The sequence below is a fragment of the Pavona decussata genome, unplaced genomic scaffold, assembly GCF_977016875.1.
Source record: "Pavona decussata unplaced genomic scaffold, jaPavDecu1.1 SCAFFOLD_21, whole genome shotgun sequence".
NCBI lineage: Eukaryota > Metazoa > Cnidaria > Anthozoa > Scleractinia > Agariciidae > Pavona > Pavona decussata.
Genome location: NW_028145444.1, coordinates 1,820,074 through 1,846,944, shown reverse-complemented (window position 1 = coordinate 1,846,944; position 26,871 = coordinate 1,820,074). Strand labels below are relative to the sequence as shown.

At 41.8% G+C, this 26,871-nt stretch overlaps 2 protein-coding genes and 1 long non-coding RNA gene across 5 annotated transcripts in view; 1 reads left to right on the top strand and 2 right to left on the bottom strand.

Moving 5' to 3' along the window:
* Positions 1-14,327, bottom strand: part of LOC146486162 (uncharacterized) — a 32,954-nt gene extending 18,627 nt beyond the window's left edge. Inside the window, exons 1-3 of the mRNA XM_085096832.1 lie at positions 13,941-14,327; positions 12,031-12,417; positions 9,952-10,338 (exon numbers count right to left, since the gene is read on the bottom strand). Of these exons, the coding sequence (XP_084952958.1) occupies positions 9,952-10,338; positions 12,031-12,417; positions 13,941-14,313 (1,147 nt within the window). The 5' untranslated portion in view covers positions 14,314-14,327. The remainder of the gene's footprint in view (positions 1-9,951; positions 10,339-12,030; positions 12,418-13,940) is intronic.
* Positions 1-26,871, top strand: part of LOC146486160 (uncharacterized) — a 49,257-nt gene that overhangs the window by 19,376 nt on the left and 3,010 nt on the right. The window contains exons 1-2 of one of the 3 annotated variants that reach the window (XM_085099026.1): positions 24,498-24,581; positions 25,904-25,953. In XM_085099026.1, the coding sequence (XP_084955152.1) occupies positions 25,909-25,953 (45 nt within the window). In that variant the 5' untranslated portion in view covers positions 24,498-24,581; positions 25,904-25,908. Of the gene's footprint in view, positions 1-24,497; positions 24,582-25,903; positions 25,954-26,648; positions 26,743-26,871 lie in introns of those variants that run through there. The other 2 variants (XM_085099034.1, XM_085099017.1) reach the window with 2 other exon arrangements.
* On the bottom strand, positions 21,613-22,509 carry LOC146486161 (uncharacterized). The gene is made up of 2 exons (XR_014859335.1): positions 21,967-22,509; positions 21,613-21,887 (listed from the first exon to the last, which is right to left on the bottom strand). It is a non-coding gene; the product is annotated as an uncharacterized LOC146486161 (long non-coding RNA).

Here is a 26,871-nt window from a genome sequence, read left to right as displayed (position 1 = left end):
CTGATAAATCAACTGACGGGAATTAAGCAAGGACTCTACTCCGGCAAACACAGTGATCAGCCCCTCATCGGTTATTCCTACAACGGCATAAATGGCTTTCTTTGCTGCTTTCACCATTACTTCGTGAGCTCCTCCAAAATGTGGGGCAGCTGGTGGATTGAATCTCCATGTTACTCCAAGTTCAACTGTCTTGTTCTGAAGCTGTGATAGGTCTCACTGGCTGATTAGTTTCTTTAATTCGCCCACTGTACCTACGAAGTTTGTGCCTCTGTCGCTTTTCACTTCCTTAGGAACTCCAAGGCGACTGGTGACGGCATCGTTACGATATTCGCACCGGATATAGACAGCGGCACCATAAGCTTGCTGAGAGGCATCAACAAATGTCACTATGCGATTCGACTTGACAGGCTCTGGACTTCGCAGGCATCGGAGAATCTTCATCTCTCTCAGACCTTTTAACTGTTTGAACCAATTCCCGATTTTGTTTGCTATTTCATCTTGTATTTCGTTGTCCCAATCGTAGCCTCGCATCCACAGCTCCTGAAGTAGAATCTTTGCAACAATAACGTACGGGCATACAAATCCCAGCGGGTCAAAAATCGTTGCTACTTTACGCAGGACGTTTCGCTTCGTTGTCTGAAATTCCGGGGAAACTGGAGAAGCGGTAACGGTAAACACTTTTTCGGTGCTGTTCCACGAAATCCCCAGTGTCTTCGTTATCGGGTCTTGACCGTTGTTAATCACGATCTCTGTGGCGCGCTGCAGTCTGTCGGAATAACTTCAATAGCTTTCAGTGAATTAGAGATCCACTTTCTGGCTTGCATGTTGGCAACTCCCCATAGTGCTTTCAACTGACGGTACAGCTCCACTCCTTCTTCGTCGTTTTCAACACCGTCAATAGAATCGTCCATATAGGTTGACTTAAGGACCGTCGCGGCGGCAAGGGGATAGCGGTCTTGGTTTCTTAGAGCGTTCTCCTGCGCAACAAACTGCGACTCCATAGGGGCGGAATTCTTTCCAAAGACTACACGGCTAAACTCGAATACGTCGGGCTCTCGGTTGGGGTCAAGGTCTCTCCACAACAGTCGGAAATGAGAACGGTCCCTCTCCTCAATCTCGATCTGGAGAAACATTTTCTTTATGTCACAAGCGATACCAACAGGGTTTCGACGGAAACGGACAAGGACGTTGAAAAGATCTTACTGTAATTTTGGCCCTGCATGGATCATATCATTCAGGGAAATTCCATTGCATTTAGCGGCACAGTCAAACAGGATTCGTACTTTCGTTGTCGTTTTGTCCATCCTCACGACTGGTAAATGCGGCAAATACCATACGTTATTCGGCAGCTGCTCGTCTGAAGGAACCTTTCGTAAATAACCCTTTTCGACATAGCCCTGGATAGTTGCTTTATACTCTTCGGCGACGCGGTTGTCTTTCTTCAAATTTCTTTCGGTGCTTCGGAGGCGAGACAGTGCCATCGGCTTAGCGTCAGGGAGCTCGGGTTTGTCATCTTTCCAAGGAAAGGCTACACGATATCTTCCATTTTCATACTTGAAAGAATCTTTCACTTTATTTAAGGCTAGTCTCTCTTCCTCGGTGAATACGAGTCTGTCATCGCGGTCTGTGCCAGACTTCTCGATTTCCCAGAATCTCTTTTGGCTGTTATCGACGTCGCAACAAGATTCTTTTCCCTCGCTCCACCGTACAGGTTCTCTTGTGAACAAGGCACGGATAACGTTAGATCGTGTTCTCGCGGTTTCATTGTTGTCAGGCACAGCTCCACCCAAGTGGTCCGAGACGGGCGATAGGTCCACCATCTCTCCCTCGAAGATCAACATGAGAATAGTGGAGTTCAGCCTTATCAATTCCAAGAAAAAGATCGACAAGTCCATTGTTTGCTGGCTTGGCAAAACTGCACTGGGTCAGGTGAGGCCATTTGTTCTGATATTCGGTCCAGTTCACGACTCTGTAATTGCCTGTGACTTTCTGCGGGCACGTTTTTACGCTGATTTCTTTTGAAAACCTCCCATCGACACTTTCTACTTCAATCTTTAACGGCATGGACTGAAAGTTTTCCACTGTATCGTTGATAACATGAACTTGAACTTTCTGAAAAGGTTCTTGTAGTCCCAGTACCCCAGCAACTTCTTCGTTCAGGAAAGTTTCGTTTGATGCGTCGTCTAGAATAGCGTTTATCTTTACTTTTCTACCATTAGCTTTCATCCATACGGAGACAGTTCGTAACGAATAAGACTCGGTGAGCGTTTTGGCATTACAGCTGGTCAGGGTCACTGCTGGCGTCCCCTCCCTTGGAACTTCTGGGCGTCTCCCGTCGTCAACATAGGGCAACGTAGTCATCGGTCCGGTTTCTGCCAACACTTCACTTCCATGAAGAAGGCGGTGATGATTTCGAGAGCAACCATCGATCCACATATGCAGGTCTTTGTACAGTCTTTCCCTCTATGATCAGAGGCTAGGCAACGAAACACAGCTTTCTTTCTTAAGCGATCTGCCAACGATCATCTACCCCTTTGTCATAGAACTGCTTACAAAACCACACACCGTGATCGAAACTGCTACAGAGAGAAGAGGGAGGCCTCGTGTTCCTTGGATCATTTCCCATCGCAGCGGTATGACAATTTTGCATCCTGCTCTGATCCTGGTACTTTGGTGCTCTCGGTGGTCTTGAGTACTCGACTGGTTTCGATTCGATCCCGTTCGCCATTTCCGCCGCTTCTACTCGGAATCTGACCTCGTCTTTTAGCCAGTCTCTGACAGCCACGACCGATTTTTCTCTGGCGTGTTCGTTTAACCAGCGGCTGTAATTCTCTAGCTGACGTTCAGGCAACTTCTTTAACAACAAGCTATAAAGAGTTCCATCTTTTAGCTCTCCGTCTCTTCCTTCCGCATGTAATTTTACCACCGTAACTCTAACAAGGTCAGCAAACCTCTGAATATCGTTACTTATAATGAATGGCATTTGTTCTAGTTGATCCATGTAGGTTCGCAGAAGACGTCGCGCACAACCATACTTCGTTTTTAATATCTCTTTGGCCTCCTCGTATTCGGGAGCAGTGACTCCGAGACTGCAGATGGCTCCCAAGGCGTTCCCTGTGAGGCATTGTCGCAGCCTTGCTATTTTCAAATTCGCTGGCTCGGTTGACTCGTCCACTAGACTTCTGAAGAGGCTTCAAAATTCGGTTTCGGTCGTCGTGATTATGATGACTCTTGTTTAGCTGATACTGTTGGGCTGGTTGCTCGTAGCGATCCGTCGTGTTCTTGCTTGATGGCCTGTTTATGTTCACGGTTTTGGCCGCGCGGACTTTTATCGTATCTTGTCTTGCTTCAATCACTTTTTGTACTTCTTTTTCAATTGTTTCGGACTCTTTAAAAGCTTCGTTTTTCCCAGAATCGTCTCCCACTTCGACATAGAACGCGGACAGTTCCTCTAAAATTTGCTGTGCATTTTCTAGGGCTGCCCACAACTGCTCAATCGCACTTTCGATGACGGTTACTTCGGATTCCTTACGCAAAGTCTTTCCAGGTCGTGTCGCAGTTTCGTAACTTTCGTTTTTGCGGTACGTTTTCGACCCTTAATCTGTATCAACAGAATGTCCATTTCCTTCTTTTTGTCGACTCCACTCGGTTTATTTTCCTCGTTTTTCTCGGTAAATTTGGTAATATCGATATCATCGGTATCGGATGCCATAACGCACAACTCAAAAACGAAACCTCAAAACAAACACCAGTTCATACCTTTCTCCCGTCGTGGTCGCCAGAAAATGTTCACGAGCGGTTGCAGAAAACTCTTCTTAAAAAAGGGACGATAATCGGCCAATCTCGTTCCCAGAGGCTGCGTTCCTTTTGGTCAGCACCAAGGAAGCAAGACCTCTGGGCTAATCAATGTCAAAATCCAGTAAATCGAAATCTGATTGGATATTACATTTTACCGAAAGTGTCTTTGAATCGGAGGTTTCAAAACAAGAAATGAAATAGATTGCCGGCCGGTCAAGGATATCGGAGCAAAAGCCGCCATAGAATCGAAATGGAACTAAATTTAATTCGCTTTTTTTTTTTTTGCAGTGAGTAAACACGAAAAAGATAACAAGTCAAATCACACGACTTAACGGAAAAGGCGCGAAAACCTTTGCGATATGTTGCAGCGTTTGACAAAGCTGAATGACAGTATGACACTTGCCACGGTCGAGGTTAACGGTAGACCTGAAAATTTTCGGAAAAACTTCTCTAATTATCGACTCTGAAATGTGGTTCATAGTCGATGCTGGCCGTTTAAAATCGTTTTTAACATTGTCTAAAGCGGATAAGAGTTTAACAGCCTTTCTCGTGCTGTTGAAGGAACTGAAAGAAGCAAACTTGTAATCCACTCGCGCCGCGGAGTCTGCGAGTTGATTTGACTGGAGCAGAATTTATTGAAGATTACTTTGTTCAACAAGAACAGATATTTTGTCAGCAGTCCAGCAGAAACATAATTGAACTTGAACAAGGAAATCCAACGGCCTTTGTCACCACTGCGTTAAAAGCGGAGTATTCAGGAATGCGTGGCCCAAAAAGTGGTTCAGAAAGCGGACGGACAGAAAGACAAAAATATTAACGCTTGGAATAGCAATCGTTGTCACTCTTTACACAACAGTTCATTTGTGAGCAACAGTTCATTTGTAAGTTTGCAGCTTATAGGACTGATAAACCACATCGAGTGCAGGTAAAATATTTTTTTTCAGGGTGAGTTTCTTAAGCTTAAGCTGAATGTGTGAATTGAAAAAAAAATTGCCGATCTTTCTGATAAGCTTAGATTTTCAAGTTGCTGGTTATTTCGTTTGAACGTTTACAGAGTTAATTGTGTCTTGTTATTAAATGTACTTCTGCCATTTTAATGTATTTATTCTGGGATCGTGGTATCGTGGTATCTGATCTTGTGAAACCTATCGTTTGTAAATTTCACGACGGAAAAAATTAATCTTACGTTTGTAAACATCAGTGCTGGTATTTGTCGTCGACGGCAATCAGGTTAGGAACGATATCTTGCTGAAGTTTCTTGAATGTCGTTTGAATATCTTTACCCTGTGTTAGTTAATTAGGTTGAAGCTTATATAACCTCCGACCAGGCTCTATTTTCGTTTCGCTATTAACTTTACAGTGGTGTCATGAAAAAACTAGGCTATCTCATACTGCGTAGACTGCGTATCAGTTCACCCCCATTTTAAAGTTTTAAAAACTACATTTACAGGCGAAAACAAGATTAATTTAATTCCAAATGAGTATAGTCCAACAAATGGTTTCTAACCGATATAGCCTATATATGTGTCTTTGCCCCTGCCTATGGAAAATGTTTGGTTTTCTAAAACGACCTGAAATTGTGCAAAATGATTTTGTCGCGGTCGAGAGAGGCAAATCGCCGAAAAACCCAGATTTTACGCAGCCTTTGTTTTGGTTGTTTAGTTTTCACATAAATGACAATCACGGGCAAACGGGAGGGAGGGAATTTCACTCGTTTTCTTGGCCTTTGATGCCCTTTACCAGAGGCTGTCTTCGTCTCGGTCAGCAGTATCCCCCTTTAAACCGGAAGCAGGATCCTTGCTTCCGGTTTCTGATTAGCCCAGAGCTCGTGGACGTGTGGCCACCGCTGGCCTAAAACGCGCGCGGGCTCTGGGGACGAGATTGATAATCGGCCAAAAAAATCTCCTCAAAACGGTAACGTCTCAACTGCTAACGTACGCTCGCGCGACAAAGTACGCGTAACTTACTTACGAAACTCAAAAATGCTTACGACAATTCAAATCAGTTTATGCGTGCGCGCGCCCTATCCGCGTGCACACCAGTTCGTGTTCTGTCTTCTTAACAATCGGGGAGTATCACTATTGGCCATAGCTGGCAAAGTCCTTCCCAAGATTGTCTTGAACAGACTGAAAATTATTTCGGAAGGCGTTCTCTCTGAACGTCAGTGTGGATTCCGGGCTGGCCGTTCCACTGCTGACATGATCTTCAATCTGCGGCAGCTCTAAAAGAAGCAGAGCAGAGCAGCACCAGCCATTGTATGTTGTCTTTGTTGACTTCTCAAAGACATTTGACACTTGCCATCGTACAACCCTCTGGAAGGTCCTTGAAACCTATGGATGCCCTGACAAGCTTATTAACATCATCAAGTAGTTCCACCATGGAATGAAGGCACAAGTCTCAGTCACCGGTGAACCCAGTGATGATAAAGTGATTCGACGATGACATCCTTACGAGTGCAGCTGTAGGAAAAGTTTGACTTCAGACGTCAAGAAGTATGGTCCAAATGGAGCCGAAGATTCGAACGTTTTCGTCAAGCATCGGGTCTGGTAAAAGAAGAAGACGAAGAAATCTAGATTAACACGCTAATCTACGCAATGGGAGATCAAGCGGACGACATTTTAAAGTCCTTCAACCTGACCTCTTCCCAGCTCAAGCAATAACACACTGTTAAAACAACATTTGATGGACATTTCGTGGTCCGCCGAAATGTTATCTTTGAGCATGCAAAGTTCAATCGACGCCGCCAAGAGGAAGGCGAGACTGTTGATATTTTCATTTCATCGCTGTATGCGCTCGCTGAACACTGTGATTACGGAACCCTGAAGGATCAAATGATTCGAGATCGAATTGTGGTTGGTCTTCAAGACTTGAAATTGTCGGAGAAACTGCAACTGGACCCTAAACTTACCTTGACAAAAGCGATTAACCAGGCGCGACAAAGCGAAGCTGTGAAGAAACAACAGACCCTGTTGCGGAGCAATTTTAAAGAATCCACACAAACTAAGAAAGAAGTCGATGCTGTGAAGACGAGGAGAACGCCGAAATTTGAGAAAGAAAGCTCGCCATTTGCTTCGAAGAGGCCGTTTAAAAATCCATCCACACACCCGCCTTCGAGCCGCTGTTATCGCTACGGAAAATCTCCGGGTCACGCACAAAAAAACTGCCCAGCAAAAGACGTGACTTTCCACAAATGCTCAAAGAGAGGCCACTGGGGAGCCGTTTGCAAGTCCTCGAAAACTGTAGGTTGAAAAAGAAGATTATGCGTTTCTCGGTGAAATTGGGACTGAGCAAAAGCGAGTCCTTTTGGAAATCTTCTGTTCGCTTCAAAATTGACACTGGAGCGGATGTGACTGTAATTCCCGAGAGAATCCACAAAATGCTCCAACCGCTCCCGTCGCTCAGAGAATCAAGAAAGACCTTGTTTGGGCCCGCCGAAACTATTCTTCCCGTTCGTGGATGCTTCATTGGAAAAGTCCAGTGAGGAGACAAGACCTCACAGCAGGCGATATTTGTTCTGATCGGAGCCCGCCAAGCCCTCCTTGGTCGACCAGCCATTGAAGCGTTAAAGGTCGTCGAAAGGTCAACGTTTAGCCAATGCCAAACCGCATAGACTCCTTTCAGAAGCGGGAGAAGAACTTTCCTGGATGGAACAAATGGACATATGCATCATTTCAAAAGTTGATGTACCAATTGAGTGGTGCGCGAGAATGGTTGTGGTACAAAGCCTAATGGAAAAGTACTTATCTGCGTGGAGGTAATCTCACCCCTTACCCAGCGTCGACCACACCCTTGCACAATTGGCTGGAGCGACTCCATTTAACAAACTTGATGCGAATTCTGGGTTCTGGAAAATTGGCCTTTCACCAGAGTCAAAAAACGGCTCACTACCTTAATAACTCCGTTTGACAGGTTCAACTTCAACCGCCTACCCTTTGGAATCAGCTCAGCCCCTGAACACTTCCAAAAGCGGGTTTCACAGGTCGTGGAAGACATTGAAGGTGCTCTTTGTCAAATGGATGACATCCTGGTCCACGGTTAATCCATTAAGAAGCATTATAAGCACATGGAAACTGCTCTTTGCAAGCTACAGGATGCGAACCTGACGAAGAAAACTGTTGACGAGAAGTGTGAGTTCTCAAACCATCAGTACAGTTCCTGGGCAGCATCATTGATTCCGAGGGAGTGCGAGTTGCCCCCAAGAAAGTAGAGGCCATATTGGAGATGGAAGCCCCTAAGGACCAGTCTAAACTTTAAAGGTTCCTTGGCATGGTCAATCAGCTGAGTTAATTTCAGCCCCAGATAGAGGAACTTTCCAAGCCACTGCAAGACGTACTGAGTTCCAAGAACCACTGGTCGTGTGGCACAGCACATCAGTAGGCCTTTTCTGCCTTGAAAAGGAGTCTTGCTACCACGCCTACCCTTGGTCACTACGATGAAATACGTCAAACAACACTGTTACCTGATGATTCTTCCTATGCACTTGAGGCTGTCTTAAGGCAAAAACAGGATGACAATGAATGGCGCCCTATGGCATACGTCTCACGAGCCATGACAACCACAAAGCAGCGTTATGCCCAAATCTAGAAGGAGGCCTTGGGCATAACATGGCAAGTAAACACTTTGAAGACTACTTAATTGGCCTTCGATTCCACATCGCGACTGACCACAAACCTTTGGTGCCATTGCTTAGCACCACGATTCTGGGGGATCTCCCAGCCAGGGTACAGAGAATGCGGAATGCGGTTTACCTACACTATCTCAGATGTACCGGGAATACACTTGTACACCGCAGACACGCTGTCGCGAGCACCCCTTGTCAGACCCCTAAGCCAAATTGAGGAGAAGTTGGAGAGTGACGTCAAAGCCTATGTTGACTCAGTTGTTAGGTACCTCACTGTCACTGAGATGTGATTTAAGGTATTAAGTAAGACTATCCCAGTAGTCTTTGCGGACAAAGGAGTTCACTATATGCTCGGTATCAACTAGCAGTCACGTGAACTTCCTGTCGTTTCATTAAATGCCTTGTGCTTATAATCCAGTCTTATTTATGCCTCAACAACATTACACACATGACCGACGAAACTCAGAAGCCACTCTAGGCATTTTTCAATGCAACAATTGTCAGGGTTACTGCAGATCCCGAGCGGGTCTGACCGCTTATACGAGAGTCTGTTTGCGATAGGCCTCAACTCAAACACAAGTCAATCATTTTCGGCAACGAAGGACAGCCATAACTGTATCGATAAAGCTTAAGCGGTAATCTTAGCAAGGTAATATTTTGTTTACTCGAAAGTAATCGCTGGAAAACTTTGCATGATCTTCGGTTATCCTCTGAAGACTTCAGGCTTTTTTGAAGCTAGTTTCTGAAAGGTTCAGAGACTTTTCGGTACGCTTCCAGAAGTTTCGTATCACCTTTGGTATCTGTGGCATACATGAATTATCTCTTCGTGTGATCTACTACAACACCAGTTGAAAACTGACATCACATCATTCATTACCGTGACTGTGATACACGTTTTTCATGAGAACCATTTTCTATAGGACCGTTAAGGATAACATTAGACATACCCCAGACTGAGAGTAAAATGACAGCGTTTTTATTTTCACAATTCGATTTATTTTTTTGGAAACGAGAAGTATGAACACGAGTAAAATTAAATGAAAATCATGTTAACCTTAAGTCTACATAGGAGTTTGGTTACCCAACAGCCATGCAAGAATTACTGGCACGAAATCTTGTACTGGAGAAAGACGCGCATGCAAGCGTACCACGGGTAACTTGGGTACACAGGAAGCCCGCTTTACGGACACCAGCTTAATACGGGCACTGCTTATTACGGAGAGTTTTCTTGGTGCAGCTCCACACATTTTCCCTTCAAATTAACATCCTGTAATACGAACACTTTTTACGGTCCCAACGGTGTCCGTAATGTCCGAAGTTGCTGTATCACATTACAAGAAATAATGCTCTTCGATAGATTCGTGGTCTTGCGTGCACATTGGTTTGTGGAAATTATATATGTAACAGGCTCAAATTGCCAAAACATAAGAACCTTCAACCTGAGCCTCAAAATTAGACGTTTGTATATAAAAGAAAGAGTGTACCCGGTATAGCTTCAACAGGGTATCTGAGTTATTTATAAGAATTCTTACCAGTGCAACTCTGTTCACATGTATGGTAATAAAGTGGTGAGTCAAAGCATTCCATATCTTGACAACCTCCTTCTATACATGACTGATAACATACACCATCCTCCACGCTGTCACATTCCTCAGGAACAATATCCCCGATGGTACACTGGTCTCTGTTAATTGTACACCTCTGTTCACATTTTTCTGCTTGACTGTCACACTGGAGATTGCAGTTACCCTTGGTACAACCTTGCTCGCAGCTGTTGCCGTGACATTCCAGGCCACATCCGCCACCAGTACAAGACTGCTCACAAGTGTCCGCTTCACAAATCACTGTCTTGCAGTTTCCAGATGTACAACTAGATACGCATTTTGTGGGGGCGGAACATTTCATGTTGCAATTTCCTCCTGTAAAAGATGCAGACGCTAATTGTTACTTACTAGCAACAATTTATGTTACAGTAATGACTGCAACAAGCCTCAAGACAAATTCTCATTCACGTTATTTCCTGTTATACGTACGACAGTAACATTTATACAGGAATAAAAACTATCACCTCCTCAAAACCCACCCTCTAAAAGGATTGGTGGAATTCAACATTGTTTTAAAAAGAGGGTTTGAAGAAGTTCAATACGATTAGATATGGATAGCATACATGGCGTCTCCATCAGATCATAATAAATAGCATACATTGTAACATTTACTATTGTACGGGCGCTAAACTGCACTATTCTATGAATACAAATTGTCTTAAAACATCCAACATCCAACTGAGCCATCTTTCGCCCCGTTGGAGGTATAGAAACATTGAAGCAATTGCAAATGAGTGCAAGCCGTTAGAAAGTTACTTTGTATACGTAAGTCAATGCTGCATCGATTAGGCTTAAGGGGTAATCTTAGCAAGGTAATATTCTGTTTACTTGTAAGTAATCGCTGGAAAACTTTGCGTCATATTCGGTAATCCTCGGAAGACTTCAGACTTTTTACAACTTTTCTGAAAGGTTCACGTTTTTCGGTATGTTTCTGGAGGTCTTTGATCACCTTCGGCATCTGTAGCAAACATGAATTGTCACCTCGTGTGATCTACTACAACACCAGTTGAAAACTGACATCACATCATTCACTTGTGTGACTCTGATGCACGTTTTTCATGAGAACCATTTTCTATAGGACCGTTAACGATAACATTAGACATAAAAGAACATACCCCAGACTGAGAGTCAAATAACAGCGTTTTTATTTTGACCACTCGATTTATTTTTTTGGAAACGAAAAGTATGAACACGAGTAAAACAAAATGAAAATCATGTTTACCTTTAGTCTATATAGGAGTTTGGTTACCCGACAGCCATGCAAGAGTTACTGGCACGAAATCTTGTACTGGAGTTAGGCGCGCATGCAAGCATACCACGGGCAACTTGATACAGAGGAAGCCCGCTTTACGGACACCCGCTTAATACGGGCACTGCTTATTACGGAGAATTTTCTTGGTCTGGCTCCACATATTTTCTTTCAAATTAATCCGCTTGATAAGAACATCTCGTGGTACGGACACTTTCAATGGTCCCAACGGTGTCCGTAATAACGGGGATTGACTGTACAACATTACAGGAAATCAAATGTTCCTTCGATAGGTTCCTGGTCTCGCGTACACTTTGGTTTGTGGAAATTATATATGAAACGGGGAACTTAAGAACATCTTAAGAACGTTTTCAGGCTCAAATTGCCAAAACATAAGAACCTTCAACCTGAGCCCCAAAATTAGACGTTTGTATACAGCTGTTGCGACAAAGGTTGTCCAAAACCGCTTAAGAGCGTACGCGACAATACCGGAAGGTAGTCTGGGAAATACCCAATACATTTCAATAAAAGCTAAGAATCTATACTGCTCGCCATCTCAAGTCTTCCCTGTACGGTTGTGACAATATGGATTCTGACCTTTATTGAAATGTATTGGGTATTTCCCAGACTGACTTTTGGCATTGTCGCGTACGCTGTTACGCTTTTTTGGCCAACCTTTGTCGAAACAGCTGTATCAAAAGAAAGAGTGTACCCGGTATAGCTTCAACAGTATCTGAGTTATTTATAAGAAAACTTACCAGTGCAACTCTGTTCACACGTATGGTAATAAAGTGGTGAGTCAAAGCATTCCATATCTTGACAACCTCCTCCTTTACATGTCTGATAACATACGCCATCTTCCACGTGGTCACATTCGTCAGGAACAGTATGCCCTATGGTACACTGGTCTCTGTTAATTGTACACCTCTGTTCACATTTTTCTGCTTGACTGAGACACTGGAGATTGCAGTTACCCTTGGTACAACCTTGCTCGCAGCTGTTGCCGTGACATTCCAGGCCACATCCGCCACCAGTACAAGACTGCTCACAAGTATCCGCTTTACAAATCACTGTCTCGCAGTTTCCAGATGTACAGCTAAATACGCATTTTGTGGGGGCGGAACATTTCATGTTGCAATTTCCTCCTGCAAATGAAGCAAACGCTAATTGTTACTTACTATCAACAATAAATATTACAGTAATGACTGCACCAAGCATATACGACACTGAATTCCAATGACACTAAATGGCATACAACTAGGGCAGAAGTCTTGGGACAAATTCTCATTCGCGTCATTTTCTGTTATGCGTGCGACAGTAACATTTGACAGGAATAAAAACTATCTCCTCCTCAACAAGCACCCCTTTAAATGATTGGTGGAATTCAAGATTGTTTTAAAGAGAGGGGTTGAAGCCGAGTACAATTCGATTAATTATGGATAGCATGCATGGCTTCTTTGTCAGATCATAATAAATAGCATACATCGTAACATTTACCCTAAGAACCTGTTTTTCACCATTGTACGGGCTCCAAAAACTGCACTATGCTATGAATACAAATTCTCTTAAAACACATTGATATTCAACAGCAGAAACCCACAGGGCCAACTTTTGCGACTTTGGAGATATAGAAACACAGAATCCATTTCAAATGAGTACAAGTTTGGAATGTTACTTTGTAATACGTAAGTCAATACTGCATCCGATAAGGCTTAAGCGGTAATTTTAGCAAGGTAATATTTAGTTTAATCGTTAGTAATAGCTGGAAAACTTTGCATGATTTCGGTTATCCTTGGAAGACTTCAAACTTTCTTAAAGTTTTCTGAAAGGTTTTTCGGTATGTTTCAGGAGGTCTCAGATCACCCTGGGTATCTGTGGCATACATGAATAGTCACCTCGTGTGATCTACTATAACACCAGTTGACAAGGGATATCACATTCTTCACTACTGTGACTCTGATACACGTTTTTTGTAAGAACCATTTTCTATAGGATCGTTAAGGATAACATTATACATAAAAAAAAAAACATACCCCAGAATGAGAATCAAATAACAGCGTTTTTATTTTGACCACTCGATTTATTTTTTTGGAAACGAGAAGTATGAACACGAGTAAAAGAAAATGAAAATTATGTTTACCTTTAGTCTATACAGGAGTTTGTTTACTCGACAGCCATGCAAGAGTTACTGGCACGAAATCTTGTACTGGAGTAAGGCGCGCATGCAAGCATGCCACGGGTAACTTGATACAGAGGACGCTCGCTTTACGGACACCCGCTTAATACGGGCACTGCTTATTACGGAGAGTTTTCTTGGTCCCGCTCCACACATTTTCCCTTCAATTCAACCCGCTCAATAAGAACATCCTGTAATACGGACTCTTTTTATGGTCCCAACGGTGTCCGTAATAAAGGGAGTTAACTGTACCACATTACAGGAAATAATGTTCCTTCGATAGGTTCCTGTTCTCGCGTACACTTTGGTTTGTGGAAATTATCTATTTAACGGGAAACTTAAGAACATCTTACGAACGTTTTCAGGCTCAAACTGCCAAAAAATAAGGATGTTCTATCCTGAGCCCCAAAACTCAGTAGACGTTTGTATAAAAAGAAAGAGTGTACCCGGTATAGCTTCAACAGTATTTGACTTATTTATAAGAGTACTTACCAGTGCAACTCTGTTCACATGTATGGTAATAAAGTGGTGAGTCAAAGCATTCCATATCTTGACAACCTCCTCCTTTACATGTCTGATAACATACGCCATCTTCCACGTGGTCACATTCGTCAGGAACAGTATGCCCTATGGTACACTGGTCTTTGTTAATTGTACACCTCTGTTCACATTTTTCTGCTTGACTGTCACACTGGAGAGTGCAGTTACCCTGGATACAACTTTGCTCGCAGTTTTTTCCGTGACATTCCAGGCCACATCCGCCACCAGTACAAGACTGCTCACAAGTATCCGCTTCACAAATCACTGTCTTGCAGTTTCCGGCTGTACAGCTAAATACGCATTTTGAGGGGGCGGAACAGTTCATGTTGCAATTTCCCCCTGTAAATGAAGCAAACGCTAATTGTTACTTACTATCAACAATTCATGTTACAGTAATGACTGCACCGAGCATATACGACAAATTCCAATGACACACATACAACTAGGGCAGAAGTCTTGGGACAAATTCTCATTCACGTCCTTTTCTGTTATGCGTGCGACAGTAACATTTATACAGGAATAAAAACTATCTCCTCCTCAACACCCACCCCTTTAAATGATTGGTGGAATTCAACATTGTCTTGGGACAAATTCTCATTCGCAGTTTTCCTTTTATACGCGCGACAGAAGCATTTCCGGTAGGCAGGAATGAAAACCACCTGTCCCTCTAACCCCAATGTGTTTGAAAATGGATAGTTGGCTTCTTGGCCATATCGTAAACATACTATTAAAATTAGTAATCTATCAGACATGGATTGTAATATTTAGGTCAAGCCTTTCTTTTGTCTACCATTCTACGGGTGCCAAAGTACACTATGGTACGAATGCAAATTTTCTTACTTAAATAAACAATGACATTCAGCAACAACCAACTGATCCATCTTTTGCTACGTTAGATACACTGAAGCCATTTGAAATGAGTACAAGTAGTATAAGTCGGTACTACGAAAACATAGGCGGTAATCTTAGCAAGGTAAATGTTTTGTTTACCAGTAAGTAATCGCAGAGAAAATTTGAGTGATCTTCGGTTATCGTCGTAGTCCGTAGCCTGTATTGAATACTGATATTCTCGATCGACAGAAAAGATTGCCGAGTAAGGACATAAACATTCTAGACTGGCAAAAAAATCCTCGACCGTCTAAAATATTTCTCGACCGACCAAAGCATTTCGCCACCGACAAAAATATTTCTCGTCCGAGGAAACTGATTTCTCGATATTGCTTTTACTTTTAACTTGATAAGTCGCTGATAAGGAGACATTCAGTGGATTTGTATGAGTATATATCCTACTAATTTATTCACGAAAAAGTAATAATGCCCTTTTCTAGTAATGCTTTTACTAACATTTCTAAAACCTGCGACCTACCAGTTACCTGTGGCTCTTTCTCAGGGCTTAAGTAGTTTTAGAAAACCCTCGAAATCTTCCGATCGTCCTGGTCACGTGACTGATTACGTCACCACGGTCACAATGTTATGTAAGGTACTTCAAGTAAACATCTTTGGACATGTAAATTTATGTTGCAATGCGCCTTAAACTCTAGAGGATATGTCTCTCGACGTCCTCCAGATTTTCGCTTTTTGTGTCCTTTGTGTATAGTCCCCTTACTTTTGGGATGCATGACTGTTAATGGCCATTTCTATATACCTCACACCAATGTTTGTCTGACCACATTGATTACTTTCAAATGAAAATTTTTCAAACGCGTTTTTGGACGTGGTCACGTGACTGATGACGCATGACATTAAAATTTGATATGAGAAATATTTTATGGAAATTGTTATTCCCACGTGTAATTTTTTTAGGTGCAAAGGATTCTGGGAAGGTTCTTATTATAATAATATATTACTTATTACTAGGAGTACAATCTGAGGTGAAATCCGTCCGGCAACGGACTGCTGACCGGACATCGTCGGTGAGGTACAAAGCCGGACAGAACTGGCCTTGGCAATAAAGCACATCGCTGGTTTTCCTCGAAGGAACCAAAAGGCTTCAGATTGTACTCCTTATAATAAGTAATATAGTCATCGACGAGGTTTCCGCCATTGATAAAGAGAGGAGGTCAATCGCAGCTATGGTTTTGCTAAACAGTGTTCTTGGTCGACTTGGGAAGAGGCAGAACAGAGAAACCTCAGCTGGCCAAACCTTGTTCAGATGGAGCCGCTGCCAATCAGCTTCCTTCTCAGAATGACCTGTGATCTCCTCCCTACTCCAACAAACCTCAAACAATGGTGCATTATCGACGACGACACTTGCCTTGCTTGTCACGAGATACGAGCTACCCTAGAGCATGTGTTAGCGGCTTGAGATAGCTCACTGCAGAGGTACACCTGTAGAGACAACAAAGTGTTGAAGGTTGTAGCCGACATCACATATAGACCCAATGCCCTGGCATCAGCAAAACACCAGCTAACGAAGAACTCAACGAAGTAATCAAGTTCGACAGGGAGGGTGAACAGCCTCAACCAGTTGCTTTAAAGAGAACAAAACGGTCCAGACTGCTGAAAGGAGCCCAGGACTGCAGATGATGGGTGACCTCCCTAAAGGCTTGCACTTCCTTGCTCACGTTGCCATCACAATTGAGCACCGGGATATTTTAATTTGGTCCGACTCCTGCAGACGTGTGCACCTCGTTGAACCAACCGTACCTTGGGAAGGGAACTTTAAGTTCGCCAACGAGCGGAAGAGAACCCGATACGAACCGATACGTCAACCCCCTCGCGTTAAACCCGTTGAAGTCGGTTGCAGTGGCTTCATCGCTAGATCGACCATGTCCATTCTGTCAACATCGGACTATCCGAGTTACCTCGGTGATTAACCATCAAGTCGCTCCAAGAGAAGGCAGCATCCAACTGGATCTGGCAATCATCACGCAGTGCTTCACGTATCTTGAATTGCATTGGCCAAAAAAAAAAAGCTTGCATTGACCAAAAACGCTTTTTCTCTGCTATCCCATGCACAGAACTGTGCACCTGGCAAAGACTCTTAAGATCTACTGCACTCTTTACACACAACAGGAACCTTTGAGGCCTGCAGCTTGCATTCTTTATATGCCACGGCTTAGTGGTATGACACCTGAGTGGGCATCACCTAGCGGCATCTGTCACTGGCGGCGCCAGGAACTGTAGTCCCGTTGATCTGTTGATAGCTGAAAATGCACTAGATCCTGGTCAACGGCTGATGAGGCTAATGCCCCGCAGTTCGCAGTTCAAGTTACTGTATGATATTCTGTGTCTTTTAAGCTGGTTCGAAGGTGACTGGTCTAGGAGATGGCTGCAGCCGGCCTTTAACGGTGGCGCACAAGGAAGCAATCTCTCGACACGAACACTTTTAGCGTCTCAATCGCTGTGAAATTACCTCCCACCCCTGGTTTCGTTCAGAGGTTTCCCTTCCCCCCCCCCCCCCCCCCCACCAATTCCAGCTTGATGATGCCAGCCTAAAGAACTCCTGTAGTGGCAAGTGGCTCGAAAACACACTTATAAACCAAATACTTACCGATTGGAGCTTGTACTAGTCTCCACTCGCAGCCGTTTTTTGTCTCATCACTCGAAGGAGCGTTACGTAGCAAGACAAAGATTGGCTGTGAGGAAGAATAAGCTTGCACGGGACGTGCTCGCTGACAAAACGACAAGGGTTTAAATTGGTGATGTCACAAGACAACTCGAGTCCTCGGTATTTTAGAGCAGCACAAATTTCTAGGGAGACCTTCATAAGGACTACTAAATTCGTTTAGACCGTCTACTTCCAGAAAGTAGGATATTTTCATTTGACAGGGGCACCCTATGGGAGTTTTCTCTCAGATCCTTTGAAACGCTATTTTAGGCTATCTGGAGTGCCTTTAAAGCTCTGTAGATTCATTTAAAGCTGCGCTATAATATTTTTATCTGTTCGGTCATTCTAGGGGAACTTGAGTCTTTTTGAAATTACTAGGGCATTTTTGTCCATTTCCCAAAAACCTTAGGTCTCATTTCCTTTCCGAAAATCTTAGCTGACCTTTTTTCGGTACCCGAAACGACATTTTTATCGATCTGAAAACACCAGGCCTTAAATTTTCCATATCATGAAAGTTCGAGGCGAAAATTATTTTTAGAAAATTGTACGGGATTAAGGGCCTTCCGAACAGATAATTCATCGAAACGATCCGTTGGGTGCCCCTGATTTGACTACAACTACTAGAATCCTTCGCCGTCATGAAATTGCCCTATTGGCAAAAAGAGTCCAAGGAATTTGCCAGTTAAAGGGTTAATAGATCGATTAATCACTTAGGAAACTCACCAGTGCAATATTGTTCACACGAATGGTAATCTTCGGAATTGAAACACTCCAAGTCGCAGCCTCCTGCTACACAATTCTGCTCGCATACTCCATTGTCTAAGCTGTCACACTCTTCTGGGACAATTGCCACAGCATTGTTCACAACGAAAAAGAGCGCCAGCAGCAGCTGCATTGTTGTTTTCATTCTCGGCGTAAATCGTCTGCAGTGAGAACGTGTGCACGCATGAAAACTAATCATAGATGTGTTTTTTACAAGCGCAAATTGCAAGTAAAACCGTAGAAAAAATTAGATTATTATTGATACTTTTATACAATATACTTGTGAATTTTTGAATTTAAAAACTATTATTGTAAAATTGATTAATTCAGCCCTTGGGCAAAGGAAATGTCAGCTTTTGTTTAGAGACTCTTTCAAAAGGTAAATTCGACCATACTTGCACCAATGAACATCTAAAATAAATGTTCAGTTTTCTTAAGGTTTGCTTTGCCAGTTTTACTTAGTGTCTTTAGCTACGGATGGCCCGGATGGAAATGGATTGTGAGTTCTACGTACAGGTCACTTTACTAGCTAGACCCAATTTTTAAAATCAGATTTTAATGTTACTTCAGCGCACGTTTTTTAAATGGTCACGTGAATGGCCACCGACGTAATTGTAACATTATCAACTGCATCATGATAGACAATGTCTGCAGTGTGACATAAGCCTCCACCGTTTTGGGTCGATTACTGATTTATTTTCATTTACTAGGCAAAATCGTTTTTTGTTTAGTCAACATACGTGAACATGTTCTTGGGTTTTGAGTAGTTCCCACGAAAATATTACGATGTTTTACTGTTTCAAATTCCAATAAGCGAAAACAAACTCAGCTGGATCAATAAAACATGTATCCTGAATAGCAATATGTGAATCCTGTCGCATTTTAAAGGTGTAATAATTTTGATTAGCAGACTGGTTTTAAGTTTTGTTTGAATATTAAGTATTAATGAAATGTTGCAGTATTCTGGTTTTGGGTTTCTACTAAAGGACGCACCAAAGCCGTTGTCTAGAAGATACGTCATTAGTAGCGCCAGGAGGGGCCGCTCATCAGAAGATTACTTCATGAATCCTATGCGCTAAGTGTGGGAACAACGTCAGCTGGAGAACCTTTCGCCGCCACAATATTTACTATCTCTGCTTGTATTGTAAGTTTTGGAAAAGAAATATTTGGTTCTACTCATTTTGAAATGGGGAGCCGTAGATAATGCCGTTTCTTGGAGCGATTTTGTGTTTTTATAGCAGCGTTTTTGACACCTCAGTAAAGAAATTAAAATTTGAGTGTTATTCTCTATTGCTTAATTTCCGAATTAAGTGAAAACAACAATCTCTCCAAGTCAAATTAAAAACCTATTGGGTTTGTAATTTGCTATCAGAGCATTGCACGAACTGAGAAAACTCAAGAAACGCTACACCTGAACGCAAAGACGCGATGGATGTTTTGCCGAAAGTTCTACCTCGTCATTGCCGCTGATCAGATTGAACCACAAACGTTTCGTAGAATTCAGCCCATCACACCCGTCACTAAACTTCATATACCCCCTCAGACCTATGTGCAGTACTTGCTGGGTTTTCATCCAAGTGCTCGTATTTTTGCAGATCAAGATGTGTTCTACCCTTCAAATGTCTAACATCCAATTCTGGAATGAGTGGATGTCAATACATGGATCATGCATTGAACTTTGAATGTCCAAAATATCAAGTGATCAAACTACGATGAGGCCTTTGTAACGTTTGTTTTTATGACGAAAAATCAATTGTGAAGTCAGTGGTCAAATCGATAAAAGTTTGATTGTCAAGCCACAACTAGATTGGAAACGACCAATAGCCATCTTCACTGGCCTGTAAATCGGGCTGTTATCGACACCGTCGAACGATACTTCATGCTTGGAGCATCAGACTAGAAAATCAGACCAGAAAATGTGAAGCGTATTATTCGATAAGACCACTCCCTTATGACACCTCCTGTTGTCGTAGAGTGAGCAAGTGTACAGAAATTTGAACCCCTGACATGAAATTAAAAGGAGCTGAATAAAGTTATAATTCTACCTACCGTGCCTCTTCTGAAGTCCCGAGATTAATGGTTTTCAATGATTAATGGGCGCCAGTAGGCCTCTTAGCTTTCATGATGACGTTATTTTACTACAACTACCAGAATTCATTTCGCTCTCCTTTTCAAATTCAATTCTTTTTAAGTAATGATTCACATAGGAAGGGAAGGGGCGAGGCGCAAGGCTTGCGCACTGATAGCTTCATTTAATTGAATTAAATAATTAATTTCCGATGTTCTGATTGGTCGAAACCTTTATTCTCCCTATATTTCTACGATAAAATCCGATTTTGGCCGAATTATATTCCTTTTTTGGAATGTTTTCCATTGCTATGCCTTTCAGTGAAGTTTCGGCAAATTCGTATGCGCGGAAATCCGTTTCCGAAAATCATCCCGCTTTTCAGGCATCTTGATCAGTGCGTTCCCTGTGTTTTCTCGCCAAAATTTCCTTGTTTCTGAAGTCCTTCGATTGTGCAAATATTTTAAATAGTTTAAATAGTATATATAGGTTTCAAATCATTTTAGTATTTTGTGCCTCGCTCCTTTTTTGTGCGGAAATGGTGTTCAGAGCGAAGTGCTGCTGTTCGCGTCACAATGCGTGGCATCATGGAGAGGTTTCCTTAGCAATCAGTCCAATAAGACAAAACACGTTCTTACTCACTATAAAAGCATGCGTTTGGAAAAATGCTGTGAAATCATAATTGTTAGCGGAACTACAATAACGAAGAATCCAATCATAAGGTGACAAAAAAATTTCTATTCAAAGCGTGACAAACATCAAGGGGCTTTTGCTGTTTTCTCCAACCGTCGACACGTGGAAGTTCAAACGAGATGACAACAATGCCAAGAATTATCCAAACCTGACAGATTCTGTCCAAGAAGCAAACTAAAACATGATTTTTTCAAGGCTTCCGCACATACGTTTTTCTCGGCAATTTGAATACGCGTAGTAGATATGTAAAGGTAAACTTGGCTCGTTTTTCGTACACCAGGTCTCTGCCACAATCCCGCATTTAAACATTGCAATTTGAATTTCGCGCTTAAAAGCCTATGAACCAATGAAAACCATTTAACTAATTGGATCAGCCTAGAAACCCAAACGGCTCCCGTTGCGCCCTGCCTATTGTTTTCACAGTAGTTGTTATCCGAACCATTACTTAATCCTAGTGTACAGCAAAGAACAATAGCTCTAATTAGCTTGAGAAAACAAAAACCAGAAGGATTCTGGTAGTTGTAGTAAAATGACGTCATAGAGAGAATGCCCAATTTACTTTACTTTACTTTTTTTAACACGGTAAAAATCCATCAGGTTTTGGTACAATATAAAATACAACTACATAACAACATCTAATAACAAAAAATGTTTCTAAAAAGTCTTACTTATAATTACACTAAACTACACCTGTTTTCCATGAATGCCGTGTATCTAACTTCATTAACTAAAATGATGGTTTAGCAATTGATTGAAATGATTAAGAGATTTCACTTGCCTAAGACTGCAGGGTAGACTGTTCCAGAGAGTTGCACCTCTATAACTAAAGCTCTTTTTTAGGTAGTTAGTTTTTGGTAAAGGGACATTTAATTTGTCTGTAGAGTCCCTTAAGACATAGCCTAGTGTACTGCGCTCAGTAAACATAGAGGATAAGTATTCAGGAACCAGATCATTAAGAGCTTTGAACACCATTAAAGCTACTTGAATTTGACGCTGGGCAATCAGGTCTTTCCAACCAAGTTGTTGTAACAAGTACCCAGCGTCAGCATCATAGGAGGAGGACGTCAAAATGCGAGCAGCACCACTCTGCAGTTTTTGTAATTTTTCTGAAAGCGTTTTGCCGCAATTCCCTAAGACAATACTACAATAATCGAAATGGGGTTTTACTAAGGCATTGTAGATGCCATGCAGTATTGCTGGAGAAACAAAAGGTTTAATTCGCTTTATGGCACCAATGCTGGAGGCAATCTCTTTGGATAGTTTGTCGATATGACTATACCATGTCATGTTATCATCAATAAGAATCCCAAATGATTTAGTAGTGGAAACTTCTTTTATAGGAACAGTACCTATCGAAAGTTCAAGGGATTCAGATAATGTACTCAGTTTTTGTCTAAAATCAATTAACATAAACTCGGTTTTAGTCGTTTTCAGGGTACGTTTGGGTAAGTTGGCAGAACGATAAACAATTTGGCAAATCATTGATGTAGATCAAGAATAGAAGAGGGCCTAGGATAGTTCCCTGAGGGACCGCCACAGCCCAGAGAACAGATTTTTGAAAGCGAACCATTGACGACACATTTCTGGGTACGATTATTTAGATACGACTTAAACCAATCGTAAGCAGATTCTTGTATGCCGTACAGACTAAGTTTAGGTAAAAGAACATCGTGACCAACAGTATCAAATGCTTTTTCCAAGTCCAGGAAAACCACTGCATTCACATTACCGCAATCTATATTGAAAGCCCAGCTGTTAGTCGCTTCTAAGAGAGCAGTGACAGTCGAGTGCAAGGAGCGAAAACCTGATTGTTGGTTGCGGATAATCTCTTCATTGACCAAAAAACTATATAATTGATCATACACTATTCTCTTGAACACCTTTGCTATGACTGAGATAACAGAGATTGGCCGATAATTATTCACATCACCGAGTTCGCTCGCCTTGTTTAAACAATGGACTCACTCTAGCGCATTTCCAGTCATCTGGAAAAGAACCATAACTTAAAGACTTGTTGAAGATATTACATAAACGGATCGAGATTTACAGTAGCTAAGGTAAATCTTTACGCTTGTTATGACAGCGCACTTCAAACAAATCTTCACGTATAAATGGCCAGTGTTGTGACGTTATGCAGGAGGCACATGGCACATCAGGTCCGTAGCAAGGCTAAACCGCTGGTGGGGCCGAGAAATTAATTTAAAAAAATACCCCATCTTGACCGGATGAAAACTGATTGAACATGTTTTAAAAGTCACCAAGTCTACAAAGTTTTAAAAGAAATCTGCGGAAGCTTGATTTAGGTGCTATCCGGAACAATAACGATCAGTAACTGATGTAACTGATGGTATTGTCGGGGGTTTCGTTGCTCTCCTTATTATCGAGGTGCCTGTAATAACGAGGTGTCCGCTAGGCAGAAGTTGACCCTAAGTGGAAACGAAACAATAACACCCATCCAATATCTTCAAAGTATCAAGGAAGGCAACAATAACCTTTATTCGTTGATACGTTAGCATTCGTTTATAAAATACTTCAAACAAACTCAAGTCGAGTTGACGAGGGGGGAAGATTACGAAGATATAACTACAGTCAAACCTCTTTATTACGGACAACAAGGGGACAGGGATAAGTGTCTGTATTATAGAGGTGTCCGTTTTAGAGAAGTATCAGGCCTTATATGGATTTCGGTCTCTTAGGGACCAAGTGAACTGTCCGTAATAGAGAGGTGTCCGTAAGGAGAGGTTCCACTGTATCCGATTCCGATCTACAGAGTTTTTAAACTGAGTCTCTTTATTCCTACTATGCATTTTTTTTTATCCAAAGGTGATTGTTTACTGTTTTGAATAAGCGTAGCACCAAAAAAGTCATATTTTTAAGCGCCACAATAAATAGATATGAGCAAGAGAACATCAGTCCCCCAATCTGAAACTTTTAAGAAATGAGAATAAAACCTGTACACCTGTTCTTCAATTTATGCTCATAGGTGAACGTACACTGAATCATGATACTGATTTCGAAATACCATTCACCTCATTCGTGAGTTATTGCATTTTGCATTATCACATTATGCAGCAGAAAAGTTCTTACATTTTGCGTTGAATACTTTATTACATTTTCCGGCAATTCTTATAACATTTTGCGTTAGTATTAAATTTTGCGACCATTATTACATTTTGCGCAGGTTATGGCTCCTGATTTTTCGGCGTAACAGGGTTGTTTAAAAAAAAAAATACAGATGATTAAAAATATAGAACGGAAAATGGAACCAGGTTGGATTCAACGAATGTGTTTTTAAGGTGCATGGCTATTTCCTCTCCTCCTCCTCCCTGGGCAACAAAAAATGCAACCGAGTTTATTCTCGTATCCAGATCTCACTCGTTCGACCGGTTGAAGGCGAAATGAGCCGATCTTTGGTCAGCGGCATGTTAGGATTGTATGTACTTCATGAAACGAGTACACCGCGTGGACATTACTTTATTGATTGTACAGTGAAAATTTTATCGCTTTTGTCGCAGATTGATTGGTAAGGTTTTCCTTGATCATGATGGTTTGCCAGTAATTTTTACAGATGTGGTAACGGTGTTATGGTTCTAGGGTTACTAATTTGTCATACATGCACAAACCGTTTGAAATGTCCATGATGTTATCAATGCCATCGATGGACACATAATTTATAATCTCTTTCTAACGTTTCCGAGAGAGTGAGGGAGCTGAGTGGTTGCTGAATTTAGGGATTGAAAGCGTGAAAACGAGATAAACATTTATTATAGATATATGTAAGTGTTGTGATTTACATTTGTTGTCTCAGGAGATTTTATAAGCCAATTGCAAGACTGAACAGAAAAAAAAAAAAAGCAAACTGACTGGTTTGAAATTTTTTAAACCAAAATTAACACATCCTGTATACCTGCCAAGTTTTTCTGAGTCAAACGCGTGAGATTTTTGTCTTGTCATGACCGGGATTTTCGAAAACATCCGAGTCACTTCCGAAGATTTCCATTGATTTTCCTAAGACTTCCGAACGTTGTCGAAAATGTCCGACGATATTCCGACGACCTTTGAACACTTACGATTCGAACGGATTATAGACATTTGAAAGCTTTTGCAATTGTTATAAGGAGCAAAGAAAAAATACATAACAAATCTGAAATGAAATGAAGTTTTTTGAACAACTCGTCTGGATTTGTGAGTCAGGCATGAGAAGTTTTCCTTGATGTGTGAGATCGATGTCTTTAGCCTGCAGGCGTGAGACTCGTGCATAATGCGGGAGAGTTGGCAGTTATAATCTTGGATATGATTTATTTGTACCCTTTCTTTTTTGGGTAAAGGGGTGGGGGCGCGGAGTGATAAACTGTCACCCTTCGTATTTATTCATGACTGGACAAGTAATTCATGTTAAGCTGCCATATAGTCACCCACAAACTAGTGTGTACATGGAAGGGTTGTAAGTGGGGGATTTGACTGTTTGACCTGAAACCACCAAACAGAAAAAGATGGTAGCTGTACACTTTACCACAATACCTTGCAAACCTAACACAACCAATAGGTGCATAGAAAATTCATCTCCGTACTACATTGTGTTTGCTATTTTGAAGTTTTTAGAACTTTTCTGTGCATTTTTATGAGTGATGTTAGGGTTTCGTATATTAAGAATATTTATGGGTAAATGTACAAGTCACCATCTTTTTCAGTACAGTGGATTTTAGCTTCCAGGTGGGGATTTCAAATCTTTCACTTAGGTCCTTATCATGGTGTTGAGCTTAACAGTGGTAAGTGCACTATCTGACACTATATTGTTATCCTGACCAACGTCATTGTTAACTATTATTAACTTTGCCCCTCCAGGAGTGATGAAGAAGCGAAAAGCTGACAATAAAATTGTGAAAAATGTGCAGGTAAAAATGAGACTTTAGCATAACATTAAAGGTAATATTACTGAGCGCTTATAAAAATCTGTTCAAGCCTGCACTTCTCCCTGCAGTGTTACCCCATATGGAAATTTTTCCTTTTTTAACCACCAACTGGTTAGCTCAGTTAGCAGAGCAGTGGACTACTGTGTGAGAGGTCATAGGTTCAAAGCCTAACTGGACCAACACTCAGGGTCTTTAAATAACTGAGGGGAAAGTGCTGCCTTTGAAATGACATCTGCAAGTGGTTAGACTTTCTGGTCTTCTCGGATAGGAACATCATTGCCTCATAATCTGTGGGAGGTTAAAGAAACCACACACTTTGAAAAGAGTAGCGGAAGTAGTCTCGGTGTGGTGGTCTATCTGTATCTCTGATTTCATCTGTCTTTCACATTCATGCATGGGTTGGGTGGGTGGGTGGGTGAGATCAAAACATGGACTGATGGTGGCTGTCAATGGTGCTTTTACATGCTGACCTCCAGCCTTACCCCACAGAATAATAATAATAATAATAATAATAATAATAATAATAATAATAATAATAATAATAATAATAATAATAATAATAATTTATTGTAAACCGCCATGACACTACGTGATATGTGTGGCATATGAATACTATTACCATTATTTGATTTATGCTAGTCATGTACAGTATTTTACTGTGCACACCCTCTCATTCACCACTTTTTCTGACAGCTGTAAGTCCTTTGCAGCTAAGCCAAAATGGAGTGGCAGCTTCTCAGCAAGGTACCATTTTTTGAGGCCTCTCATCTGGTAGGTTCATACGGTCTGTGGGTTGACTATCTGAGCATTGCCAGTACATTCCCTGCCAAATCTCAACCCACAAGAGTATTGTATTTGTTTGTTTCTCTAAGCCTTAGCATCAAATGAGGTATTTATCTG